We start from the raw sequence: 24,269 nt of genomic DNA on the forward strand, positions 1-24,269 counted from the left end.
ACAGGTGAGGAGCGTAGGAACTAAAAGCTGCTGCTCCTACTTTCTTCTGACTCTTCTAAAGCACTTCCTGACGGCTTTAGGAATCTGGATGTTTCATATTGTACAATCACAGCTGAACTCCATTAGCCCCATGCATTTCTGCAAGGATAAATATCATTTTAAACAAACTTCAAACTTATTTCAACTTTACAATAATGCATCATGTATTTTCGAAGAAAGGTTTTTGATGCGTTTCCTGTCTGTCCTTGTGGTAGGTCACAGTTTGGTCATTTTTCGTGATTATGAAATTCCTGCATTAGGAGGAGGGGACATAAAAAAATGAATGCAGAGTGTTCTCTGTTTGTTTTTCACAGTAGTAAAATGTATACCTACCGAAATGATAAATTATGACTGATGCACTGGTTGTAGAATTGCTCAGGTTTTTAGATTCTGCATAATATGAAATATCACACATTTATTATTATCAATATTTATAATTATTGCCTGACTGGAAACTTAGAGAAGCATCACTGCAGACAGGAACATTTGCAGCTAATCAGCTGAGAGCGGAACACCGGTGTGCAACTCATTTTCCTCCATATATTAACAGGACGAGGCGTTTCGAGCTGAAATGCTCGAAGAAATACAGCAGGTAAACGTTTAAAACCTGATTATTTCAAGCTTTTTTTGAATGTTAGCATCGTTTACAGAGTATCTGACACATTGCTAATAGTTCTATTCACGGAAAATGCATTGAGAAAGATGGAAGCTGGTTAGCCTAGCCTAGCATAGCAGGCTGTGCTCACCTGTGCAGGTGGTCCGGCTCCTGATGCTGACGGGGAAACACGGAAAGTACAGGGGACTGAAGACTTCTGGAGGACTGCTGGTTCTGCTGTGGACTGAAAACAGAAACTGCGCTCCGGTGCTCAACTGCACCGGTAATCTGCAACATGTTCTCACCTTTTAAATATCCTAAAGTGAGGATTGACCACTTTTCAGGTAGAAAAAGCCAACAAAAATCAAACAATGTCTGCATTTGTATTCATATCTGCATAATATAAGGATTTTCTTAGAGGGAAATGCAATAATGTATTCTGTTTTTTAAATATATTAAGACATTTCGTCCAAAAGTAATATATCGGTGATACCATCAGTATTATCCACATGGTTCATCTGGCCAGAAAGGAGCAAGATTCATCAATACTTTGTCTCCTTAAACTTTCCGGAGGAAATTATAAACTATAGAGAGAGTTATAATAAAACTGACTCCTGCCTGCAACTGTTAGCACTAGGGTGCAAAACCAATTTCTATCAAGGGCCACATCACCATGACCGTTGTTCTTAAAGGAACTTTAAAGTTAATTAATATAGACTGACACAGAGGCAAACAAATGTCTCTGTACCTTTTGAATTTGTGTAAAATAAATTTTACAATACAATACATTTGAATAAGTCTCTTGATTCAACACCACATGACTGTCAGGGATCAGGAAGCTGTGACTGCAGTCTGTTTCTCTAAATGTTTTTCTTGGGGTTTGACACATTTAATGCAGCAGCTTCATAGCACAGGGTGTTGAATATAGTGATCTGTGTGCGGTGCAGTTGCAGCTGCTGGTCCCTGGTGTGCACATGTCCAAACCAAAGCCCTCCAGCATGGTATGTATACACACACTCACAAACACATGCACACATATCTGTCATCACCCTCCGTGCTGAACATCAACACTTTTGTTTTTGTTGCACAAGTCCTCTCAGATTTGCAGGAGAGCTTGCTTCCCCGCATGAGGTGGTGTTCAGAGCCTGACCCCGAGGAGCTGAGCAGCTTCACCGATCTGTACGGCTCGCTCAGATTACTTCTCTCTTTCCAGGTACAAACAGTGACCCGCATGTTTTATTATCTTGAATAGTAATCATTGAACTTGAAATCGGCCTTTGATGTTCTGTTGTAATCCAATAAAGATATCTATGCGTTGGCCTACATAAAAAAAAAAACCTATCAGAGCCTTTTCAGGCCTGGGTTATAGTCTTGAACGCTTTATGCACTTCAAAAGCAATTAATGATGGCCTGAGTCGGCATAGATTGTTTTCTCTTCTTATCGCTTCATATCTGTTTTCTCTTCTTATCTCCTGCAATGTGCAGATGAAAGATGGAAGACACTGCAGCTCAGAGTGGAGAGCTCATATTGAGACATTCCTGCACTTCTTCAGCTTGGCTAACGCCGGGGTGTGTGAACACATCTGTTTCTGTCTCTATTGCTATGTGCTAAATTGAAGTAGTGAGCAAAAAGATGTATTTTCATTTTCCACAGGTAGAGGTCCACCTTCGGTTCAGATTCAGTGAACTCACAGCACAGCCAGGAATGAGGTTTATGTGCAGCAACGCCACAATTCAGACTTTTATTTATTTATTACATTTTGCCCTCTGAAAAACATTTATTCTGAATGTGCACTGGCTTTCCTGTTAAGTTTTTCAAAGTAATGTTAAAAAAAGAACCAACAGTAATGGATTAGTTTTATTATTGCATGCAGTGTTTTGCCGTTTGCTGTAAGAATATGATAACAAAAGCAAAGGAGATAAACTCCGCAGGGTTTACTTCAGGTCATAATTTCATAGCACTGATCAGTTTTTGTTTTTTTATGAAGCGCTAATATTGTGTTTCTTTTCCTGCAGAGTCAAAAGGAAAAAGAAAGTCGCACTTCCGGACCGATCCTCACTCATCCTGGATGTCACGTGTCGTACAGAGTAACTGACTGAGCCAGAACTAAAGTTCCAGAATAAATGTTCTATTCCTGGTTTTTGTCTGCATGGATGCTCTCTTCCTGTGTCTTCAGGCCTCCGCTGTGTCTGAGGGCAGGCCGCTGGTGTCAGGGGGGACACCCTGTCCTCGGAGGCACTTGGCCCCTCAGCATCCCACCACAAGCCATGGATCAAGGCCTGTTCGGGGATCTCAGCGTCCAGTTCGTCACGCTGCTGAGCCCGTGTGTGGAACAGTACCCCAACCTGACAACGAAGCTGACTCGCATCCAAGTATCCTTTGACGGTTTTTACTGCATCTCCGTTCTCAGTGTTTATAGACAGAATATCTGTGGTGGAGCCGGGCGGAGGAAAGAGTCTGAGGTCAGGAAACGGCGGATTGTTTTCTTTCAGAGTGGATGTGAGGTCCTGTTGCATCTTTCAGCCTCATTTCTGTTTTCCATGTCAGGTTATGCTTGAGCCGGAACTCGCGTTTAAGACTCGTAATCCGACTCCGTCGGCCTTCAGATGTGTTTTTAGCAGTTCTCTGTAAGGTGGACAGAGCCGCTGGTTTACACACAGAGAGAGAGAGAGAGAGAGAGAAGCCGTCTGCTTGTTGTTTGAAATAAAGCGGGAGACCGGGAACGGAAAGTTCTTTGTGAATATTGTACAAATCAAAAATACCACAAATAGTTGTCTAATGAAAGGGAGAAAAAACTGTGTACGTTCTTTCCACATAGTTGAACAATCAGAGCGTGACATGAGTGCAAATGTCCAATCGACCAATGTCCTTTGTCTGTGCTCTTCTGGCATCTGAATTAGCTGGCGAGGGGGTTTCCAAAGCCATCCCACCGTACAACAAGCTTCTAAAAATGCAGGGACAAATCTTAGAGACGAGACTCTCGATGTGTTTCTCATTCTGAGCTCCAGTCTGGACCTCAGGCCGACGGCACCGGGAGAACCAAAAGAATGGATTCAGGCAATGTTCAACAAACAGCTGAGTGGAAGAGAGAGTGGAGAAAGAAAGAAATTCCTGACAGCACTCAGAGGAAACTGATTCTCCTTTCCTGCTTTACTGCGATGAGGTGATTTATTCACGAGGCCTCCTTGACACAACATGTCCAGTTGTTGGTATTCGGCCCCAGTAATGTCCCGGTCTCCAGCCCCTCTGGCTTTTTCCAAACCCTCCCTGCTGCTCTGGACTGTCAGGAACTGGGCCTGGAGAGACTTTCCCGCTCCTCCTCCAAAGGTAAACATGAGCGCGCACACTTCACTATAAAAGCTGGTTGAACAATAAGAGCTGATATTTAATCTCTGACGGAGGTCCAAAGTCCAGAACAGCTAATCCTGAATTGGAAACAAGTGAAATAAACAAATCTTGACCGTCTTAGCTCTTGATTGTTTTGTTGTTGTTGTTTTGAGCAGCAGATGAATAATATGTTCCACCTGTGAGTATTTGTGGGAATGGATATACTTCCCTGACCTCAAGCTGCAGTTAAAAACTTGAATGGCTCACATTAGGTTCAAGCAGGAGATAAAACAAGGACAGCAAGGGGAAAAAAAAAAAGAAAACCCACAATAACAAACGTCTTAAAGAGAGCACACATGGAGCAAATTGACCGCAGCTTTTTCTTGTGCCAACACCGCTGTAAATCTGCGCGGCGCTGAAGTGCTCCTCGCTGCATTTGGTAAACATTATCCTGTGAATCATTTTCCTGGGAATTTAATCTGAGCAACGAGCATCTCAAAGTTAGATTGAAATGTTTTAATATTCCCCCTGTCAAAGGATAAGTTCCTGCAATCTAGGTTTATGTTTTTACATTTGGGGTATATTATAGTACAGAACACAAATCATGTTTGAATGAGCTGCTTTGACATCAAACTTAAATTTGAAACCCCTTAGCAGTCAGTAAACTCCACATTTGCAGTGCAATACGATATAATAAATGAATGCAGAAAAAACATACAATCAAAATAATGGCGAGCTTCTCCGGAGCATCCGCCCATGTTTTAAAGCGCTCGATCCAGTTCAGGGTCCTGGGGGACGACAGCTGAGAGCAGAAGCAGGTCTTTCATAATGTCTGGTTTTGTTTTGTTTTTTTCCTGGTGTGGAAAAAATGAATCATAACCGTCAACAAACCCACACGTCAACTTCAATCAGTACTAAATGCATAACAAGCTCCACATTGCATCCTTTATCAATCGCTGTCTTCTGGAGAGATTTACTGCCACAAACGTTTGTTTGTGCCGTTTGTTTGTTTGACTCACTCTTACCTGAAGGAAAAAACACGCGCGGTATGTATGGTGCTTTTATCCTCAAGAAAAGCCGAGAAACTACAGCTGTAAATCTAAATGTTATAACAAGTATTTACCCAACCCCAAGGTGTGTCTTCCATTACCACAACTCTAACAACATGTTGTGGTTCCTGTAACCCAGCAATGCACCAGCATGTCTTCAACTCGTCAGTGTCTTTACTTTCAAACTGGACATTATCTCAGAAAATTAACGGTTGCTTTTCTTGTTATCTTTTTCACTGTGCCGTAAACGTGTGGACATTCCCTGCAGGGTTGCAGCACAGCGGCGCGACAGTGTATACGGTGGAAACGGAGAACCGGGATGATTCCGAGCAGGAATCAAGTCTTTCACCAGTGGAGCAGAGTCTCCTCCTTTTCTTCTTCTTGCAGCACTGTGACCCGTTCAGCTCGCAGCTCGCCGATGTTCTTGGTGAGCAAACAACGCTTCACAGAACACTCTTCAGGGCCTTTGTTCCCATTTTTCTACTGCAGCCAAACATGGTTTGCACTACAGCTGTAAACTGGGATGTGTGGGCTCTTCTTCCAGCTTCAGAGGTGTTGATAGAGCGCCACCTGGACGATATTCTGAGCAACAACAGGCAGGCTGTCACAGCGGCTCTGCAAACTGAGCTCAGCAACACAATGAAGGCGCAAAACAACAAAAAAACGGTAGGTCTAAAGACGGGGTCTGCAACCTTTGCGATCAGGAGAGACGATTTTGCTGCCATACCAAAAAATAATGTTTGTTTTGCGCTTCAGAACATGTCAAACCTTCAGAATGAGAACACTCCCTTTGTTGGTAGATTGAACCTAATATCCACTTGCTGGGAACCTGCACACAGAGAAGGCGAACCTACTCATGTTTATTTTAATTCTCCACTGTTTGTGATGAAATTTCTACATTGTGGAAACCTCCATGATTAACGCCCCTGGGAAACTAGGCATGATTCATCTGCAGTGAAGAGGATAGGGAAAATGTGATGCATATTTTAGAAGGTGTAGCATTAAAACATAATTTCTTATAGAGATCTAGATGAATACCATATTTGTCACCTCAGACTGGAGGCTGCAGACAGGCCGTGGAGCTGCAAGCTGCACCCTGGGCCAACGGAATATACACAGCCCTGCTACATTTAGCTAATATTGAACAAGAAATATGATCTGAAGCCACAGACACATCCAAAATGGTTAAAAACAAGGAACAGTTAGGGTTTTTTTTTTTTTAATTCTGTTGATGTATATTGTGTTTGTTTGACATGTAAGAACCAGAAGAAGCTGCTTTCAGCTGCGGATGTGATTGTCAGTTCAACCATCAGCATAATAAGCTGCAGCACTAACCTGGACTTCAGAACAACCTGTCTGAACCACATGAAGGTAGGAAATGAAGTCTAAATATAGCAACATCTGCTGTAAGTGTGTGGCAGGTGTTGGTCGTACAACAAAGACAGAAGAGCTTGTTAAAGCTGTGGGTTTGTGTGTGCATGTGTTCATCAGGTGTGCAACACTCGTGACTTGTCTGCCTCCCTGCGAGAGACACTGTGGAGGGTGACCTCATGGAAATTTGTTCCCAGGAGCAGATGCTACACTCCACAGGTGAGAGCGATGTTTACACTCCAGAAGCAACCGATTCCTCTTGCAGCGCCTCATCACTGCAGCAGACTAAATTCTGAACCATAATCTGTTAAAATGTCTTTATGTCCACAGAAGGAACAACATCCTGAGTGTGAGGAGCAAACCAGAAGGGAGATGTGAGAGTCTGCTTAATGCAGGACAAGCTTGTGGATGCAGTTCACAGTAAAATAAAATTATCTGCAATTTAAGATGTGCAAGGATGGCATTAACTACTAAACTTACTGTTACTTTAAAGTGTATATCTGTGCTAAAAATGTTTTTGGGACAAACATTATCAAACTTTGTACATTTTCTTCAACAGATACATAAGTTATTTGCAGATTGAGTCTTTCTGTGGTTTACAAAATAAAGTGTTAAAATGATCCAGTGCTGTCAATGTCAGTTGAGTTTAATGTGTGTATTGCTTACTGGCAGTGTGAGGCAGTATTATTAAAGGCAGAAAAAGGAGATGTTTGTGGTTGGACAACAAGTTGAGCTGGGATAACTACACTGGTTAAATAAAACAATAAGTGAAAGGGCCTGAGGCTAAAACTGGTGAAAACATCAAAGAGCACATTTTTCGGTGCATGAGTACTTTGATGTAAACTCCTTTCACCGCATTTCAAAACATAGTTTCTACTTTGATTTAACAGCTTCAAGTTCCAAATTATAAGTCACTTTTAAGGTGAAGTTTTGCCTCAGTGTGCCTTTGATTTTGCCACATGGCTCAATTCAGGTTTTTAATAACTGAATGAACTAAAGAGCTATTATTCAATACCTATATTTTTGCTTTTCATAACTGAATTCAGTGCAGTCACTGTAAAGAAATACTTGATAGCAGATGTCATTTGTTCATCGCCAGAGGAGTGAGCTGCTGCAGAACTGTAGTGTGGAGTATTATCAGCTCAAAAACTGTGTGGTTTCTGTCCATTTGCTCTGGCATCCTCCTTCCCTCAAGGATCGGGGAGAGAAGATTTTTCGTGTGAATTAATATTTTCCATAATTGCCATAATTAAATGCATTATTTACTGTTTGGGAGCAGAATTGCAGAGAATACCATGATGAAGTTTTAAGCATATTTGTACATTTCGTTTTTTTTAATAAGATAATCGCTGATAAATGTTGGTTATTGGCCTGTAACAGTGAGAAAGTGTATGACATTAGTTGTAATCCACGTGGTACATCACTAGAGGGAAGACTTTTAATTTGTCGCACGACCAGCTTGTTCCGCGCGTGACGTCACTTCCGGCCGCCAAAGGTGACAGCGTATTTTTCGCGGTAAAATGAAACGAGCATCCGTCGTTGTTCAGATTTCCTCCTCCTTCTGACATCCCACGGCTATCCTGGAGATACCTGCCGTGTCCAGACAGACGCTTTGTTATTTTTTCGTGATGTCTGTCGGTGGGTTTGTCATGAAGTGAGCGCGAAGCTAACGTTAGCCGCTAAAGTCTCCTCACAGGACAGGACCGTCTGCAGCTCCCAGCCGGTAGGAAGACTGAAACAATGGCAGCAGTGACTTCGGAGATCCTGAAGTCAGAGCTCGACATGTTCGGCATAGCTTGCACGGACGACTCTGTCCTCGACAAGAGTGAGTATCAAAGCTCGGGCTGCACGCGGATCTGAAATGTGTTATCAGACTGCAGGACACGTGCATGTTTGTTTCTTCTTCTCACCTGCTTTTGGGATTTATTTTACATACACGCTTCTTTCATCTGAGATTCGAATAAAACTCACTCTTATCCCATTTCTCCTGAGATTATCCTGGTGTTCTTCTTAAATATTCAAGTAATCAGATGTTCCCAAGTCTGTGAAGATGTGACATAGTTCTGTTTGGGTCAGACAAGTAATCCATAACCAGAGGTTTACTGTCATGAACAAGTCAAATTATTGTAATTGAAGAAGCTTAAAGTTTTGTTGTTGTTGTTATTTATTAATGAATACCAATAAGTCTCCAAAGCTAAACATCTCTAATGATGTGCTGTTGTTTACATTTTCATTATAGTACATCATATTGACTTAACTGAATGATTCAGTGTTGCTCATTACTATTCCTTACCTTTCCTTTCATGTATTTTTGTTTCATGAACGTTTTACTCATTTTTGCCATATGTATAAATGCATATATTCATGTCCACACAATTGTCAATATTCTTTTTTCCAACCATATTTTGCAACACAGTGTTGTTCCAGTGTGCCCTGCTTTGCAGCTTTATCTTAACCTTCATGTGCTTTCCTCGCCATCCCCCCCTGTCAGTGGTGGAGCAGTGTATTTGCAGCAGGATACAGGCTGATGAGATGTTGCTGGAGTGGGTGGCCTACAGCAACACCAAGGGCCTGAAGCTCACCATGGAAAACCTCGAGCAGTTTGAACACGAGGTACAAACCAGTGTACTTGAAATGCCTTTCAAATATTGATGACTTCACTTTGGTGTAGCGCTAACAGGCGGCACGCCATTGATGACTGTTCATTCATTTCTTGGCAGGTTCTAAACAAAAGGAGCAAATCCAAACAAAGCATCAGAAAAGACGACAGTCACAGAATCATGGATGTCAACAGTTTTAAAGAAATGTATCTTTTGTTTTTAAAAAAAAAAAAAGTATATTTCTGCGAATGCTGTTTTTAAAATGCTGTAAACGCCTTAACTAAGTTTCCCTCTCAGAATCAAAGCTGAGGAAGAAGAAGAAAATCTGTTAGACTCCTACTCAACTCCTGCAAAGGTTAGCTGTTGCTGTTGGCTGAGCGGAACTTAGCGCTGCACCTGTAAAGCGCTGAGAGCTGTCGGTTTATTCTGTCTTGCTGAATAGCTGTGCTCTCGTCATGCCTTTCGTCATGCAGGGCTCTCAGAAACGAGCGCTGACCACCCCGGAGCATCCTCAGTCTAAGAGGAGTGCCGCTCTGCTGTCCAGCCCGGGCCTGCTGCTCTCTCCAGCCAGCTTCTCTCCCAGGTACTTCCAGCAAACCACACAGTCGTTTAAAACGCCAACAGAATCGTCGCTTTTCTTCTTACTCCCATGAATTCCTTATATCTTCCTGTGCCCCTTGCTAGCGTGACCCCCTCGCAGAAATACAGCCAGCGCGGGGGCAAAGGAGAGGTGGTGGTCACGTTTGGAGCCGTGCAGGGCACCCGCTGGATGGGCCGGAAGAGCGCGAGCGCGGACGTTCAGGTGGAGCTCCTGGAGGCTCCCGAAGACTCGCTCCGCAGCAGCTACAAGTACATGTTCCAGAGGCTGAGAGACGTTCGCAATGGTACGCTCGCTCTGCGCTCCCAGGGATGAAACTCATACACCCGACTGACCGGTCAACACACATGTGGAGCCTGTGTAATATGTTGATGTTGTTTGTTTCCAGTGTTGACAGAAAAGATCGAGGAGCTGGGAGAAAACCTGCGGTCTCACTTCAGCATTGAGGAGTTCTCGCCGGTCTCCCTCCCTGCTCAGGTGCGCACACACACACACACACACACCTAACATCTGTGTGAACGCACAGCTGTTTACTGGAACGTTCGAGACAGTTTGTTTCCTTCTGTATGTGTCCTCCAGGACAGCATCACTGTGCTGGGCCAGGTTTGCTGTGACAGCAATGGGAAGCTGAACGCTCAGTCCGTCCTGCTGGAGGCGGGACCAGAACAGGGCGGCCAGCAGGTTCCCGTGGACCTGTCGGAGCTCAAGGAGTACTCGCTGTTTCCCGGTCAGGTGAGCCGAGACGCTCGGGTTTTGTAACAGCAGAGGGATTAATGCTCACGCGGTGGTTTCTCCTTTGCCTGTGCACTGAGGCTAGTGTGCAGCAGGTTATATGCCCACCAAGAGTGACAGAGCATGCCAAAGACCCGGGCTGGAGACCAACCCGGCGTCTGACCGAGGGCTCTGACAAGCAGCTGGTACATCCAGCACGTCCTGAGCGGACGGAGCGTGTGTGGATCGTAATCTGTCTGTGGTGGAAGCTTCAGCCGGGTGTCTCCTGTCTCCAGGTGGTGGTGATGGAGGGGATGAACGCAACAGGGAGGAAACTGGTGGCCTCCAAACTTTATGAGGTCCATAATAAAATGTTTCCGAAACTGAATTAGTTGAATAATTTTGAATTTTGGAAGTGAACCTGTTTGCTGGTCTGGTTTTACCTCTGTAGGGCGTTCCTCTGCCTTTCCACACGCCGGATGTAAAAATAGAGGCAGACGAAGGTAAGAAGCCCCGCTGGTCACACTCAGGACTTTTAAAACATGAGTGTGTTTCTGTCCTGATCGTGTGTTACTTCACTCCTTCATGTCTTTCAGAGCCATTAAACATTCTGGTGGCTTGTGGACCCTACACTCCCTCCGATAGCCTGACCTTTGACCCTCTGCTGGACCTCATCGGCGTCATTGTCAGGGATCGTCCTGACGTGTGCCTGCTGGTACCGTGACTCCCGATCAGACTTTGAATCCTGTAGTCCTGCCTACATTTGAGACGTCATATGACTCTCTGTTTTCTCTCCGCAGCTCGGCCCGTTTGTGGATTCCAAACATGAACAAGTGGAGGTAAGAAATAACCTGGACGGTAAAAAAACTCCGCCTCCTCATGAAGAGTCTGAGTTCTTATTGTTCTGTCTGAAACAGAAAGCACAGCTGACCGAGACGTTTGAGGCGATTTTCTCAAGATGCATTGAGAGCATTGTGGACGGCACCCGGAGGTAGGCGTGAAGTCTGGCTTTCACTCCAGAGTAGCTGGATACGTTTCTGTTGTGCAGTGGCGTTTAGCAGCATCTCCCAGTCACGTGACCCTCAAACACGTTTGAAGTAAGATTCCCGCTCCCTTTCCGCAGTGTCGGCTGCCACCTCGTGTTTGTGCCGTCCCAGAGAGACGTCCATCACCATTTCATCTACCCACAGCCGCCCTTCACCCTCCCCAACCTCAGCAAGGACCAGGCCCAGGTCAGACCCAGGCCACAGGGTGGCGTTTTGGTTTTTATAATTTATGTGAATTGGTTAAATCAAGCACAGGAGTGTAGAAGCTGCTCAGATAGACGTGTCACTTTTGTTGAAAGTTTCCTTTCTGTCCCCGCAGCGCGTCACGCTGGTCCCAGACCCCTGCACCCTGCTCATCGACGGCGTGACCTTCGGCCTGACGTCCACAGACATCCTGTTCCACATGGGCGCCGAGGAGATCAGCTGGTGAGGAAGCCTGCACCGCGCCTGAAGCAAAGCTGCTAGAATTCAGAAACTAAGCAGAAAAAGGCCTCTTTATACGAGCTGAACACAACTGCTTTCAAGGGAGAGAGAGTTGAAACCCTTTAATATAAATCTATTGCAATCAGGTGATCGTGTTTAGTTCAGTTTCCATTCTTTCACAGTGATTAGTGTCCGGTTGTCATCGATCAGCTGTGGAAGTTCTGGTCATTCGGCTCCATTCCAGTTAATTTTTTATGGATTCTTCCTTGGAAATGAAGGTAGTTTGGATGAGAGCACTGCCACCTAGTGTCTTTAGAATGAAGGAGATGAGGAGCTAAAAAATGTGAACAGCTGGGATCGTACAAAACATGTATCCTTTGCTAATTTTCTTCATAAATACTAAAATGAAGTGTTAGAAGAATTTAACTGTATGAGATCTTGTATAAAAATAAATCTTGATAAACCTGTTAAAGATGAAATCTTACCCTGTATTCCTTTGTTCTTCTTGAGTGTTTATTTGTATGCCAACAGATTTTTGCAGGTCACTCATGTAGAAGGTTTAATTTAAATAAATCAATTGAAATACTTGTTCATGAAAAGATTTAAACAGGCAAGCAACTTTCCTCGTTTATTCACTGAAAGGAGCATCCTGCTGTGATGTACTTTTGTTAAATGCAGTAGTAGATTTCTCTAATGGGGCGTGTCTTGTTGTGTTGCAGCGGCACCGGATCAGACAGATTCTCCCGCATCCTGAAGCACATGTTGACCCAGAGGAGGTACGAAGGTCAAGAGTCAAACTCCATCTTCCCTTTATTTTAGCTTTCGAAGCACCAGTGACCCTCTGTCTTTCCTCCAGCTACTACCCGCTCTATCCCCCGGTGGAGGAGGTCAACATGGATTACGAGAAGTTTCAGAGTTTCGGCCAGATGCCGCTCACGCCCGACGTTCTCATCGTGCCGTCTGAACTGCGCTACTTCGCTAAGGCACTCTACCTCTGACAGCTTTGATCAAATGTCCGCTTAAAGTTTCAGTTTTTGTTTGAAATCCATCTTTCAATGTCTCCCCAGGATGTCGTCGGGTGTGTGTGCGTGAATCCCGGCCGGCTGACCAAAGGTCAGGTGGGCGGGACCTACAGCCGGCTGCTGATCCGGCGCGGCGCCGCGTCGGAGGACGGGAAGAGAGCGAGCCCCTGCCTGGCTGCTCAGGTGGTGAAAATATAACGACAGTAAAGACTCACGCCGAGTTTTCACACAAAGAACCAGAAAATATTAACTTGAAGTCATTTTGGATCATTTTTCTGTGTGTCGGTCTGTGACTGTTCAGATCAGTGAATTGTCACCTTGTGTACAGTTTGTTCATTTTTCTACTATATTTGTTAATCCAGCTTGAGGGTGAATAAAAGATTTTCTCTGCTCTCCTCTGTCTATGTATGATCTGTTGGTAAGCGATGGAGAAATAAACCCCATTTTATGTTTCCATCAAGCTTCAATAAAACAAAGAAGAGTTAGATGTTGAAATAGTTTATTATAAAGCAAAAAACAAGAGAACAGCAGTTCTGTGGTCCTTTGATTTTAGGCTGAGGCTATTTCAGTCATAAAAGTGATCAAAATCATCTGAATCACTTTGGTCTGACTTCATTTTCTGCTTCACTTGAAAAATCTGCACTTTGTCACAAATCTCTGAAAAAGAAAAGCAGATTCCAAATAAACCTCTCCACCTCTGTAACCAAGTGACTGATGGTACCGTACCTGTGGACTTTTCATCAGATTTCTGGATATTTTCTCTTTAAAAGAAAGAGAAAAAAAAGACATTTAGAAAACAGAATAACTTTCTGATGTTTCCGGACGATGAACTCTTACTCTTCATTCTTTTGCTCTTGAGGCGCGAGGAGATTTTCAATGTCGTCGTCACTGAAACCGTCTGAGTCTCCATCAGAGGGTTCCTCTTCACTTTCTTCTTCCTCCTCTTCATCATCCTCTGGAATAACATGGATCTGTTTTGGCCTGAAAAACAGACTTGATCATTCAGGTGCATTTAAAAAGCATCGATCAGGAAACTGTAAGCATGTTGCACTGTGTTTTCGTGTCTTCTGTGCTGAATGACTTTTCGCCGCCGTACCGTTTCTCCTGCGGTGAGATGATGCTGTCCTCTGAATCTCTGTCCTCCTCCGGCTCTCCTCCATCACTCCTGCGCTCCTCATCCTCCTCCTCTGACCCCTTTCCTTCCTCCTCGCTGCCTTCATGTCGCTCTTCATCTTGACAGGACACAGGATCAGTTTCTCTCTGCTTGGGATCTTCATCCTCTCCCTGAGCGTCATCCTCATCCTCAGCTCCCGTTTCCTCTTCTTCCTCGGTATCACTTATTTTGATGGAAACATCATCATCATCATCGTCATCTTCATCTTCTTCTCCCTCTGTATTGAACTTCATGTCTTGCTTTTCTTCATGGATCTTCTCCTGAGCTTCATTAACTTTTCCGTCTCTCTGACTGTTTGTAAAGTTTTCTTCCTCCTCCTTTGAGCTGCTCTCCTCAGAGCTGCTGTTCTCCTGTTTTTCTATTCCATCTCCAGCTCCATTTTCAATTTTTAGGCTGTCTGAATCCTCCTCCTCTTCATCCTGGGATCCCAACTCTTCTTCACGGCCTTGTAATTTGTCATCAGGATATTTGTTCCCCACTTTTTCATTTGCAGATTCCTCTCTCGCACCTCCCTCGTCCACATCGTCCTGCCGACTCTCCTCACCGGAGCTCTCTGAGTTTTCTTTAACGGACCCTGTGCCTTGTAATTCCACCTTCTCTGGTTTTCCCGGTCCAGGAGCGAGCCCCGGGTGCCTCGTCTCTGTGGAGCTGCTGCTGCTGCTGTGGCGTTTGAGCGACGGGGCATCGCTGTCGGAGCCCTGTCCGGGTGTGACGGGAGCCATTACAAGGGAAGAAGAAGCTGCTGATGCTCTGGAAGAAACATTTAAAGGCTGTATGAGCACTTCAGGATGAAGAAACCCAAGAAATTAAGCGGTGTGATTAAATACCATTATGGCATACGCACTGCTTTCACTGAAAGCACCAGTTGCAGGACACAGTGATGTATCATGGTACACAAGTCACATGAGTGAAAATCTCAACAGTCACAAGTGGAATTCTGAAGTGAACAATGTGGCTGAAAGCAGAGGGATGAGATAAGCACTTCCTTTTTTGGACTTGCACCTACTTTGATTTCTCTTTGCTGAAAGTTGACTTTTATTTATTTTTTTTACTGTACTTGTTATTTTCACAGTTTTCTGCCCGATATGTCTGACACAGGCCAGATTAAATTCTTATGCTGGCTTTTCTCAACTTTTGCCATCCTGTCTCTTCAATGATTGATGGAAAGCATAATTCTCCTTGAAAATGTTCCACAACCAGAAAAGTAAAGTCAGAGTTCACGTAGAGTTTTTTTTTTTCATTGAGAAAAGTCAGTGTGTGAACTGAGCGGAAGGCAGAACCAGTCACCGAGTACACAGACAGGAGGGGCAGGTAAACCTGGACGGATGACTTACGGCTGAGAGCTGCGTCCGTCTGAAGAACGCCGCGTCTTTCCTCCTCTCCTCTTCTTCTTCGAGGGCGCCGGACTGGAGTCTCTGCCACTCTCACTGCTCTCTGCGTGACCACTGGACAGACGAACTGGACGCACAGTGTACCCAGACTGAGTTACTCCAGATAAACTGGCGTGCAATGTATAGACAGATGTTCATGCAGACATTCATACACACAGATAAAATCCCCTGCTTTGCTCTCACCTGGTTTAACGTCCAGTTCCTGGGAGAAAAGATTGCTCCCACCTCCGCCACCTGTCTGTCTCTTTGAGCTCGATGCTGTGCTGGTTTCTTCCTCCTCCCTGACAATTGAAACCCTCCGCTCAGGAGGCGGCTCGCCCATTTTGAGGTGATCCATCAAGCATTCAGTAGCTGAAGCGATCCCTGCAACACCAATAATGTGGGACAAGGGCTGCTCGGTCTGCAGGGACGTCCAGGTATCTGCGTCTCGCATGGACCAGGGTTTATGATGACTGGGTGTCAAGGTGAGGTTGTGATGAGGAGATGGGTGAAAATGTGGGAAAACGCTAGAAGGGACGAGGGATGGTGGGACTTGGGAGGAACTGAAGGACTGATAGGGTGATCTGACAGATGCTCCAGCAGGCTGAGGCTGTCGGTGACTCAGCCAGCCGTCTTGGCTGAGGTTGAAGTGTTCCTGAGGTGCTGCTGTGTTTAGGAATCTTGTGCTGGAACCTGTGAATAAAGATTAGAATCCCAAAAAATTCAATAAATGTTCTCCAATTTAATTTCTTGAAGAAGGTGCCAAGAGGAACAAACCTTGTAAAGGACAAGGCTGATCTCCAGACTTCGGGACTTCATTATTCTTTAGGTCCGACTCCAAATGCTCCTTAATCCTCTGTGAAACACAAAGTTCTGTTTTAACACTGATCAAACAAATTATGAAGTCAAATTTCAATAGAAACGTGTTTGTCAGGAAGCAGACACAGGATGAGAACGATGCTCAACCATCACACACAGCAAGCTGTATTCTTTGGCCACCCAACTTTTGATTTGGGAGAAAGGTCTGTTTTACCTTCTCGTGCGCACTTCTAGTCTTCTCTTTAAGCTGCTGCTGCCAGTGGGGGCCATTTTCCTGCAGGTACCTTTCATACTCAGTCTGTAGGGGTCAGAAACATGATCGTCATACAGTTTGTTAATTTAACGTTGGATAAAATTGTCTCTTAATGAACTGATCCAGTCCACTGCGTGTGCATCTGTGTGTTTCCTGAATCTGAGCACCCGAATCATTTTCATGGCGGCATTGCTGGCCAGCATCTCTTTCAGCGCGTCCTGGGCTTCATCAAACTGCTGCAGCAGCTTCTTGTTGCGTTGTCGGGCTATGCGCTCTCTCTCTTTCAGCTCCTTCAGGCGCTGCTGCAGGTGCATCACTCTGCTGTGGTCAACACCCCATAAAAGACAAAAACAAACCAAGATAGCCGTTTTTTCAAATGGATGTCAACTGAAACACAATAAATCACATGCAATCTTTTCCCTGCACACTCACAGATGCTGATGGCTGTCAGGCAATGAAGTCTTAGATGGCAAATCCCATTGGCTGGTTGCACTGTAAAATAAGGTGATCATACAGCTTAACAGCAACAAAACACATCATCTTTTTCATCGGCCTCACAGTACTGATGTGACAAACTTTAAATTGCTATAAAAGTACTTATTGTTGAACACACCCTGTAAAGTAGTGCTGACTGTAAGAAAAATAGACAAAGATGCCTCATATATTGCCTCAAGAAATGCATCATTTTTTCATGAAAATAAATGTCTGGTATTTAAACACTGTCTCATCATGGGCTACAGTGTCTAAAGGTCAAAAAGTACAAACTCCTCATATGTTGCTTCATTGGGTCTTACCTGTTTTTTCCTTCAAGCTCTCTTTGTTTTGATAAAGTGTCTTGCCCCCTGCCGATCAGATGCCCAAGAGATAGCAAATTCTCCCTGGGAACAGCCATGACTGCCGGTTTTCAGTAGATGCAGAGATTAACGGGGATTAAAACCAGCATGTTGAGGGGGAGGGACCAGAGACTCACTGCCAATCCATGCTGGGGTTATGGCAGTGAGTTTAAGCAGTAGTGAGAGCGATTTTATCAGCTCACTGATTGGAAGAAAAGTTATGGAAAGAGCTTAAATTGGCACCACATATTAATTTTTTTTTCTGAAAACTGACATGAGGAGAAACGTATAATACGTTAACGTGTAATCTTCAGTGAAGTTTAAAGATAGAAAATTAATCACATAAATAAAGAATTGGAATATTAATTGAATAGCAATTTTTTTTAATTGTGATGCTACAAATCCGACTTTTTAGAAATGAGTTAAAAAAAAGTAATTTATAGTGGATAAAATTATTTGAAAGTATGCTCAGACCCCTGGTTCAAGTCTGGGTTTCCTCCCTTGGTTTACAAAAACATGTTTCATCTAGTTTGTCTCTAATTTAGATAATATCAAAGAAGTTTAAAAAAAAGAGCTATATGATCAAGACTACGTCAAAACAAAACCCAAAATAAGTATTAGTATTTGGTTATTTTATGACGTTAATGTGGAACTTTAATATATTGTAGTATTCCGGTCCGGACGTATTTTCATGCGACACCTTCCAGCAGACACGGAAGTGGTCCAGTACGGTAGCTCGACAGGGAGACATAATACACATTTATGTGTTTCCATTCAGTTTTATATGATAGAGTAATTTCACTGGGAGGTATATGAGGGTGGTTGTCTTAATCGGGTTGATTTTCTGTCTTGTTGTGAGCTAATTGACAGTTATTTGATCGATAAAGCTCTCCGCTGTACGCCCGTGAAATCGCTCCGTTGTGATTCAAACCGAGCGGGGAGCCGGGCGGACCCCAAACATGACTAGTTTGGGCAGCAGGTTGTTCTGCAGGATGGAGAGGATGTGTTACCGCCTCCCCGTGTTCCTCAACACCTTCCTGGTCTTCTCGATCACCGGGGAGGTGAGCTACCTGGTGATGGTCGAGGCTCCCCTGGAGGCCGACCAGAAGAAGACGGCGTGGTCCACCTGGTGGAAGGCGGTCCACCTGCTGAGCCAGTACTTCATGTTGGGGAACATCTGCTGGAACGCCCTGCTGTTCTACAGAACCAGTCCCAGCATCAAGGGGGTGTTCCTGGGTGGAGAGGCCATGGGCCAGGGCTGGAGGTAAGACAAAATATATCTTTTTAATTCATGTTAATTCTGATCGCATGCCTCTCTGTTTGCCCTGTGATGGCCAACTTGATCATGATGAGCTTTTAACATTCATATGCATTACTGTGAAGCTTTAGACCTAGATAAGCAGCTGAAGAACCTCTCAAATATGTGAATGAGAAATAATAAACGTGGATTTATGTTACAGGGGTCTAATACTAATTCACAATTCATCACACAGGTACTGTTATACATGCGAGACACACACCCCTCCACGCTGCTCCCACTGCTACGACTGCAAGGTGTGCGTGCTGCGGCGGGACCATCACTGCGTCTTCTTCGACCAGTGCGTGGGCTTTCGCAACTACCGCTACTTCCTGAGCTGCTTGCTCTTCATGTGGTCGGGCCTCCTGTACGCCACGCTGATGAACGCAGAGGTCTTCATCGTCATCCTGAAGGAAGGCGTGACGCTGCACAGCGTCCTGCTGCTGCTCATCCCCTGGATCATGCTCATTTCAGGTATGGCCCAGTGTGTCATGCACTGGTTGTCTTTCAGTTGAGGTTTATATTCACTTGTTGTGATTTCATGGCCGCCCTCGTTTGCTCTCTCCAGGCCAGGTGTCGGCACGTGCCTTCGCCTTCGCCTTCATCGCCGACACGTGCGTGGTCGGCTTCCTCCTGGTGTCCGCCTTCTTCTTCTTACACCTCTTCCTGCTCTTCCGGGGTCAGACCACCCGGGAGTGGTACTCATCCCGTCGCCCCTACAGCCTGGGGCTGCTGGGTAACCTGCGTCACACGCTTGGCAACCGCTGGTACGTGTGCTGGCTCTCTCCGCTCATCCCATCGCCGATTCCTGGAGACGGAATAAACTTTGTGATCACGGGATCGCTGGAGCCGTGTCGGTAACGGCCGAGAGTCTGAACGGGTGGCGGTTAATGTTGGTGCGAGCAGCAGCAGCAGCAGGGAAGTTTACCTCAGTTCAAGAAGAGGTCGCTTGGGACGGGAAGAAGCTTTGACAGCACGCGGTTGTTTCACTGCTATTGGTTATGACTACTGGTTGCAATCCTTTTAATTAGGGGCGTTCTTTTAAAGATCCATCGATCTCAACCTGAAGATAATATGTACACGCACTGAGAATTGAGGATTAAATAGTAATGAAGGGTAATTTTGAATCGTCAGCATAAAAAAGGTATAGAAAAGAATAATGCTGAACTAAGAATGTATTTTGTCAATTGTTAAATTAACTTGCACTTCCATTCTCAGACTGAGTCCTGAAGCCAATGGGACACACTGGGAGTGATGATGATGGTTCCTATTTAGGGGTTTTTCCCCCAAACACCTAAGGTGCCTGATTCTGTAGTTCAAATACGGTATAATACTTGCACTGTCGAAGTTGAAACCACAGGACTGTCAAACACAAACAGCTGGCCTCTTATTTACTGTTGTGCACTCGCTGCTCATGCTTTCCTCCTCAGAATGTCCACTCCTAAACTGAAGTAGAGGTTTTGTTGTGGTAGTTGGCTCTCTGTGTTAATCTCAACAAGTACAGGACAACATCCCAGAAGTGACTCATGCAGTTTACAGACTCACAAGAAGCCATCTGGTAAAATTCAGTGTTTAAAACCTGCCAATTTATGCACATTTTTAGGTCAAAAGTATCAATACATAGCTAATAGTTTTCAATATCATGATTTTAACACTGAAATTGAGATACAGAGAGTACCACAGCTATGAAAATGATACATTTACAACCACATTTTCAACCTGGGCCTGCTCACATGAAGAAGTGTGTGACTAGCATTGGTAAACCTCTGAAAAAAAAACCTTTGTTAGGAATTGAAAAAGGCATCTATTGTTTAATCTGTGGCAAAGCTTTGCATGTCAGTTATATGCAGGTTAATGAGTTTATTTTCTAATTAAAGGTGGAAGCAAATCAGTCCTGTTGATCTAGCTATTTTTCATTACTGCTTGTTGTAGTGAGGAGTATTCAGATTTGTTGTTTTAAATACTGATATTGAAGTTTAAGATGTTTATTTTGACAATCTGATGTTTCACATTACATTAAACATGATTCAGGTAGTAAGCACTGCTTGTATGTCGTTGTGTAGCGCACTGCAAAGGGACATGAATCTGTGCTGTTTAGTTCTCCTCACTCAACCATTTCAAACAAAAAAATTATGATGGTATTGTTGTAAAATTATGAGCAGAATGGCTTTACCAAATAAATCTACAATGCAGCAGCAAAATGTTTTTTTTTTCAATGTTAGTTTGGTTTATAGAGTAAATTTGTCCTCAGAATGTTTACCTGTTTGTTTATTTGTCACGCCTTTAATTTAAAACATATTTGGTGTCAACAATTTAGAATTTCCTCTTCGTGTCTCCTTCTGCTTTTGCCACTTTAATTTTCATAGCCTTAAAGAAGTGAAAATAACAAGCCTTTGAGATGTCTTATGTTTTTTTTTCCTTTATGCTCTTAAGTTGTTTACATCCAGAACTGTTTTGCCTGATTTTCTTCTGAATGGAGTGTGTGATGGGAACTACTGCATACAGCTTTATTATTGTGTTTTCTGCAACTGTGATGTGGTGTAAGCTTTATTGTAATAAATTTATTTGGTTTTGACGAGTGCTTTCTGAATCTCAAGTGATTTTTACACACCCGCAATGAGTTAAACATCTCATTCACCTTACTGAAGGCCTTCAAAAAAGAAAAACAAATCAGTCATCCGGTTGCCATGGTGACAGTTCATCCTTTGGTTAACCTGTGAAACGAGCTGTCTGCTCCTTGCTAACATTAGCCTGACATGTTCTGTTTAGCACATAAATCTGCTAACTAAGTTTTAACCTCACCGGTAAGACTCTTTTATCGGTTCTTTCTCAGTAAACCTGTCAGCGAGTGTCATTAGCAGTGAAGTTGTCAAGCTAATGCTAACCGAAGCTAGCTGCTCGTGGACGTGTCGCCAGTAAGTTTTACTAAGTACAAATATTTTCACCTGCTTCTCAAAAAAAAAAAAAAAGGATATCATTGTAATTGTAAAACTGATTGCTTTGTCTGCTATTTTAGAACTAACAATTGAAACATTGACTTTTCTGTTCAATTTAGAGCAAAGGATAAAAATTGTTTGTTTTTTTTAATTTAAAAAAGAAAACGTTAAAGTTGTGCTTGTTTGATGCTCATTAGCTTGAGGATGGAGTTCGTCAGCAAGATGGACATCAAGGTGGAGGATCTGTGAGTGTTTCCCTCTGAACAGCACCTCTCCAGGTGAGACAGCTGGATGGAGTTTACCTGTTGGTTGGTTGTGTTGTGTGTGCAGAGCACCAGAGGAGATGCTTGAGAAGATCGCTCAGCAGGAGTACAGTGAGAAGCAGCTGAAAGGTCAGATTGCTGACCTGAGAAGCAGCCTGGATGCAGCCGATGTTGAAATAGCTTCACTGCTGTCAAAGAACGAGAACCTCAGAAAGCAAATGACAGAGTAAGTCATTCATTACCTGTTAAAACCACTACTAAACTAGCAGTGTCGTCACTTGGGTGTTTCTTTTAGGGTTGCGATCGAGAACCACAAGTTTCCACTTTCTGTCCATTGAACTAACTTGACAGCTATTTTCTAACCATAACAAACCAGAAAATGGTCTTATTTCCCCACTGTGGACAATGGTCAGTGTTTTGTTGTAGCACAAGGCGTTCTTTATGAGTTTTGGGGGTTGTAATAATAATTAATTGTCTGTTTTTTATTATTGCTCCTAATGAGCTGTAGTTGTGTGTCTGCAGCATGGAAAAGCTCAACAGAAAAGCACCGAAGGCCGAAGCAGAGCCGAGCGGCCCCCTCTCGGTTGAAGACCTCAATGGAAGTCGACGGAATGAAGAAAAGATTTGTGAACTGGTACAAGATCAACAGTTGATTTTTAAAAAAAAAACAAAGAAGCAGTGTTGGTTGGTATAACTCAGCTACATCAGTGAAATTACTTCAGTTGATGCTTTTTGTTTCTGTGTGTGTGTGTAGGAGAAGAAATGCAACACGCTGAAGGAGCAGAATGAGATTCTCACTGTGCAGGTAGACGTCACGGGGCCGGTCGCACGCCAAACAGTTGATCTGGGATTGGAGTGTTTGGTTTCACCTTGTTTACCAGTTGCGTGGCAATCAACATGTTGAATGTTTCAGCTCAAAAGCCTTCAGCAAGAGGCGGACCAGAACCAGGGCAGCGTCGCCAGTGGCAGCACGGTCCAGTTAACCGTTGAGGTGACAAGTAGAATCATTTACCTGAGACTCAGTCATCTCATTCATGTGTGCGTTAGTCGCTTCAAACCTGCACATTGTGTTTCTCTTCAGCTTGACTTGGTGGAGGCTCAGTTAGAGCTGCTGTGCAGGGATGAGGTTATTGAACAGGTAGGAAAGACGGAAGCGAGCCCGGCACGCAGCGGCTGACTCTTGACTTGAAAAATTGTTACAGTTTCAGCTGTGTTTGATTCGTCAGAAAAACTGTCAGATAAAGCTCTTGGAGGATCATGTGGAGGAGTGCTCCAACATCATAAAGGTGAAGATGCTCTCATCCACTGCTACAAGGACTAAACTTGAGTTTTGTTCTAATGATCCTGGTTCTTGACAGCAATCTGCTGAAGTGTTGTCTTGTTTCTCTGCTGCAGGACTTAAGGCTGCAAAACCAGGAGCTGAAGATGCAGATTGAGGACATGCAGAATGAGAGCTATTTGTAATCCTGACACACAAACCCTGTCAGTTCAGACCTGTGCTCCTCTTACACAGTACGTCCACTCAGCTGTGTGTGTGTGTGTGTGTGTGTGTTTTTTGTCATTTTGTTTTTAGTGGCATGCTGAACGATCGGACAGGAGAAAGCCCGTGCTCGCCCAGTCCGTCTCTTTCCTTCGCCGAGGAGATCAAGCTGCTGGTTCCTCCAGTGGAGGTGAAGTGCAGTATCGCCTACTCCACCGGCCCTCCACGTGTATGACCCCTGATTTACATTGTTTTTATATTTATTCTGTATTTATTCACTGTATTTCATCAGTAGGTGAACAAATGTAGATTTTACCTCCACAGCCCACATTCAAGCTCCTCCTGTCAGAAAGACTATAGATATGAAAATATATGGATTATTGTTTACGCAGGAGGAAACTGAGCGTGAGAAGAAACCGAAATCTCACATTGTCGCTGCTGACCTTCACACAGAAAGGTATTTTATTCTCGCAACTTAAAACTTCTTCGATAGACTTTAGTTTCATAAAACCGTCATGTTTGTGTCCAGCAGCATGTGGTGCCACGGTTTCTTGTTTACTTCTCTTCGTTGTGTTCCTCTGTTGTTGAAGGTGCACGGACTCCTGGAAGACTCCCATCCCGTGTGCGAAGCTGTTCCTGTTCCTCTCCTGCCTCATCCTCCTCGTTTTCATGATCTCTGGATGCGTGTTTCTGCTCAGCGCTGTGTGGGGCAGCTGGTACCACATTTTGCAGCCCTCCTGGACCGTTCTCGCCTTGCCTCCCATCTGATCTCAAGTTGTTGGCCGCTTTCGTTTGTTCAAACTGAATGTTGTGTTCTGAGCTGAAAACCACAAATAAAAACATCTTGGTTTTGTTACAGTTGCCTGAATCAGTTGATGTGTTGATTGTGAAAAAGAAAAGATATGCCTGTTTTATAATCCTGTTGATTAGGATTCATAATCAGTTTACTACAGTTTTAATGCACAATGTCTGAAAGTGAAGCATTTTTCTTTAAAGATCAAAACACTAAAGCAAGACAGGCTTCATGAGTGAGGACATACAAAAATAAAACCAGAAAAAACA

The 24,269-nt window shown here is 43.9% G+C and overlaps 3 protein-coding genes across 3 annotated transcripts; all 3 read left to right on the forward strand.

The window, feature by feature from the left end:
• The first annotated feature begins 1,608 nt into the window (after window positions 1–1,608).
• Window positions 1,609–6,896, forward strand: top6bl (TOP6B like initiator of meiotic double strand breaks). The gene is made up of 10 exons (XM_030114443.1): window positions 1,609–1,635; window positions 1,743–1,813; window positions 2,651–2,722; window positions 2,812–3,007; window positions 3,839–3,962; window positions 5,280–5,438; window positions 5,556–5,677; window positions 6,272–6,382; window positions 6,503–6,601; window positions 6,713–6,896. Exons 1-10 carry the CDS (start codon window positions 1,609–1,611, stop codon window positions 6,758–6,760), a joined length of 1,029 nt encoding a protein of 342 aa, XP_029970303.1. The 3' UTR covers window positions 6,761–6,896.
• Window positions 6,897–7,860: 964 nt separating this feature from the next.
• Window positions 7,861–13,173, forward strand: pola2 (polymerase (DNA directed), alpha 2). Its single transcript, XM_030106996.1, has 18 exons — window positions 7,861–8,207; window positions 8,874–8,995; window positions 9,103–9,188; window positions 9,280–9,337; window positions 9,456–9,565; window positions 9,667–9,866; window positions 9,969–10,057; window positions 10,160–10,312; window positions 10,588–10,650; window positions 10,743–10,794; window positions 10,888–11,006; window positions 11,092–11,130; window positions 11,209–11,282; window positions 11,415–11,523; window positions 11,657–11,763; window positions 12,480–12,536; window positions 12,617–12,743; window positions 12,828–13,173. Exons 1-18 carry the CDS (start codon window positions 8,123–8,125, stop codon window positions 12,978–12,980), a joined length of 1,803 nt encoding a protein of 600 aa, XP_029962856.1. The 5' UTR covers window positions 7,861–8,122; the 3' UTR covers window positions 12,981–13,173.
• A 4,760-nt stretch (window positions 13,174–17,933) lies between these two features.
• On the forward strand, window positions 17,934–21,103 carry zdhhc24 (zDHHC palmitoyltransferase 24). The gene is made up of 3 exons (XM_030116671.1): window positions 17,934–18,495; window positions 18,725–19,002; window positions 19,097–21,103. The coding sequence occupies exons 1-3, from the start codon at window positions 18,191–18,193 to the stop codon at window positions 19,387–19,389; spliced, it is 876 nt and encodes a 291-aa protein (XP_029972531.1). The 5' UTR covers window positions 17,934–18,190; the 3' UTR covers window positions 19,390–21,103.
• Window positions 21,104–24,269: the final 3,166 nt, after the last annotated feature.

The sequence above is a fragment of the Salarias fasciatus genome, chromosome 2 (assembly GCF_902148845.1).
Source record: "Salarias fasciatus chromosome 2, fSalaFa1.1, whole genome shotgun sequence".
NCBI classification, from domain to species: domain Eukaryota; kingdom Metazoa; phylum Chordata; class Actinopteri; order Blenniiformes; family Blenniidae; genus Salarias; species Salarias fasciatus.

What these genes read in the sequence shown, in the direction of transcription:
- zdhhc24 (XM_030116671.1), top strand. Translation starts at nt 18,191, where the DNA reads ATGACTAGTTTGGGCAGCAGGTTGTTCTGCAGGATGGAGAGGATGTGT. An exon ending in GCCATGGGCCAGGGCTGGAG is followed by an intron (nt 18,496 to 18,724) that starts GTAAGACAAAAT and finishes TTCATCACACAG; the next exon opens with GTACTGTTATACATGCGAGA. An exon ending in CTGGATCATGCTCATTTCAG is followed by an intron (nt 19,003 to 19,096) that starts GTATGGCCCAGT and finishes TGCTCTCTCCAG; the next exon opens with GCCAGGTGTCGGCACGTGCC.
- pola2 (XM_030106996.1), top strand. Translation starts at nt 8,123, where the DNA reads ATGGCAGCAGTGACTTCGGAGATCCTGAAGTCAGAGCTCGACATGTTC. An exon ending in ACTCGCTGTTTCCCGGTCAG is followed by an intron (nt 10,313 to 10,587) that starts GTGAGCCGAGAC and finishes TCCTGTCTCCAG; the next exon opens with GTGGTGGTGATGGAGGGGAT. An exon ending in GTCCTGACGTGTGCCTGCTG is followed by an intron (nt 11,007 to 11,091) that starts GTACCGTGACTC and finishes TTCTCTCCGCAG; the next exon opens with CTCGGCCCGTTTGTGGATTC.
- top6bl (XM_030114443.1), top strand. Translation starts at nt 1,609, where the DNA reads ATGTCCAAACCAAAGCCCTCCAGCATG. An exon ending in AACCAAAGCCCTCCAGCATG is followed by an intron (nt 1,636 to 1,742) that starts GTATGTATACAC and finishes TCAGATTTGCAG; the next exon opens with GAGAGCTTGCTTCCCCGCAT. An exon ending in GCAGATGCTACACTCCACAG is followed by an intron (nt 6,602 to 6,712) that starts GTGAGAGCGATG and finishes TTATGTCCACAG; the next exon opens with AAGGAACAACATCCTGAGTG.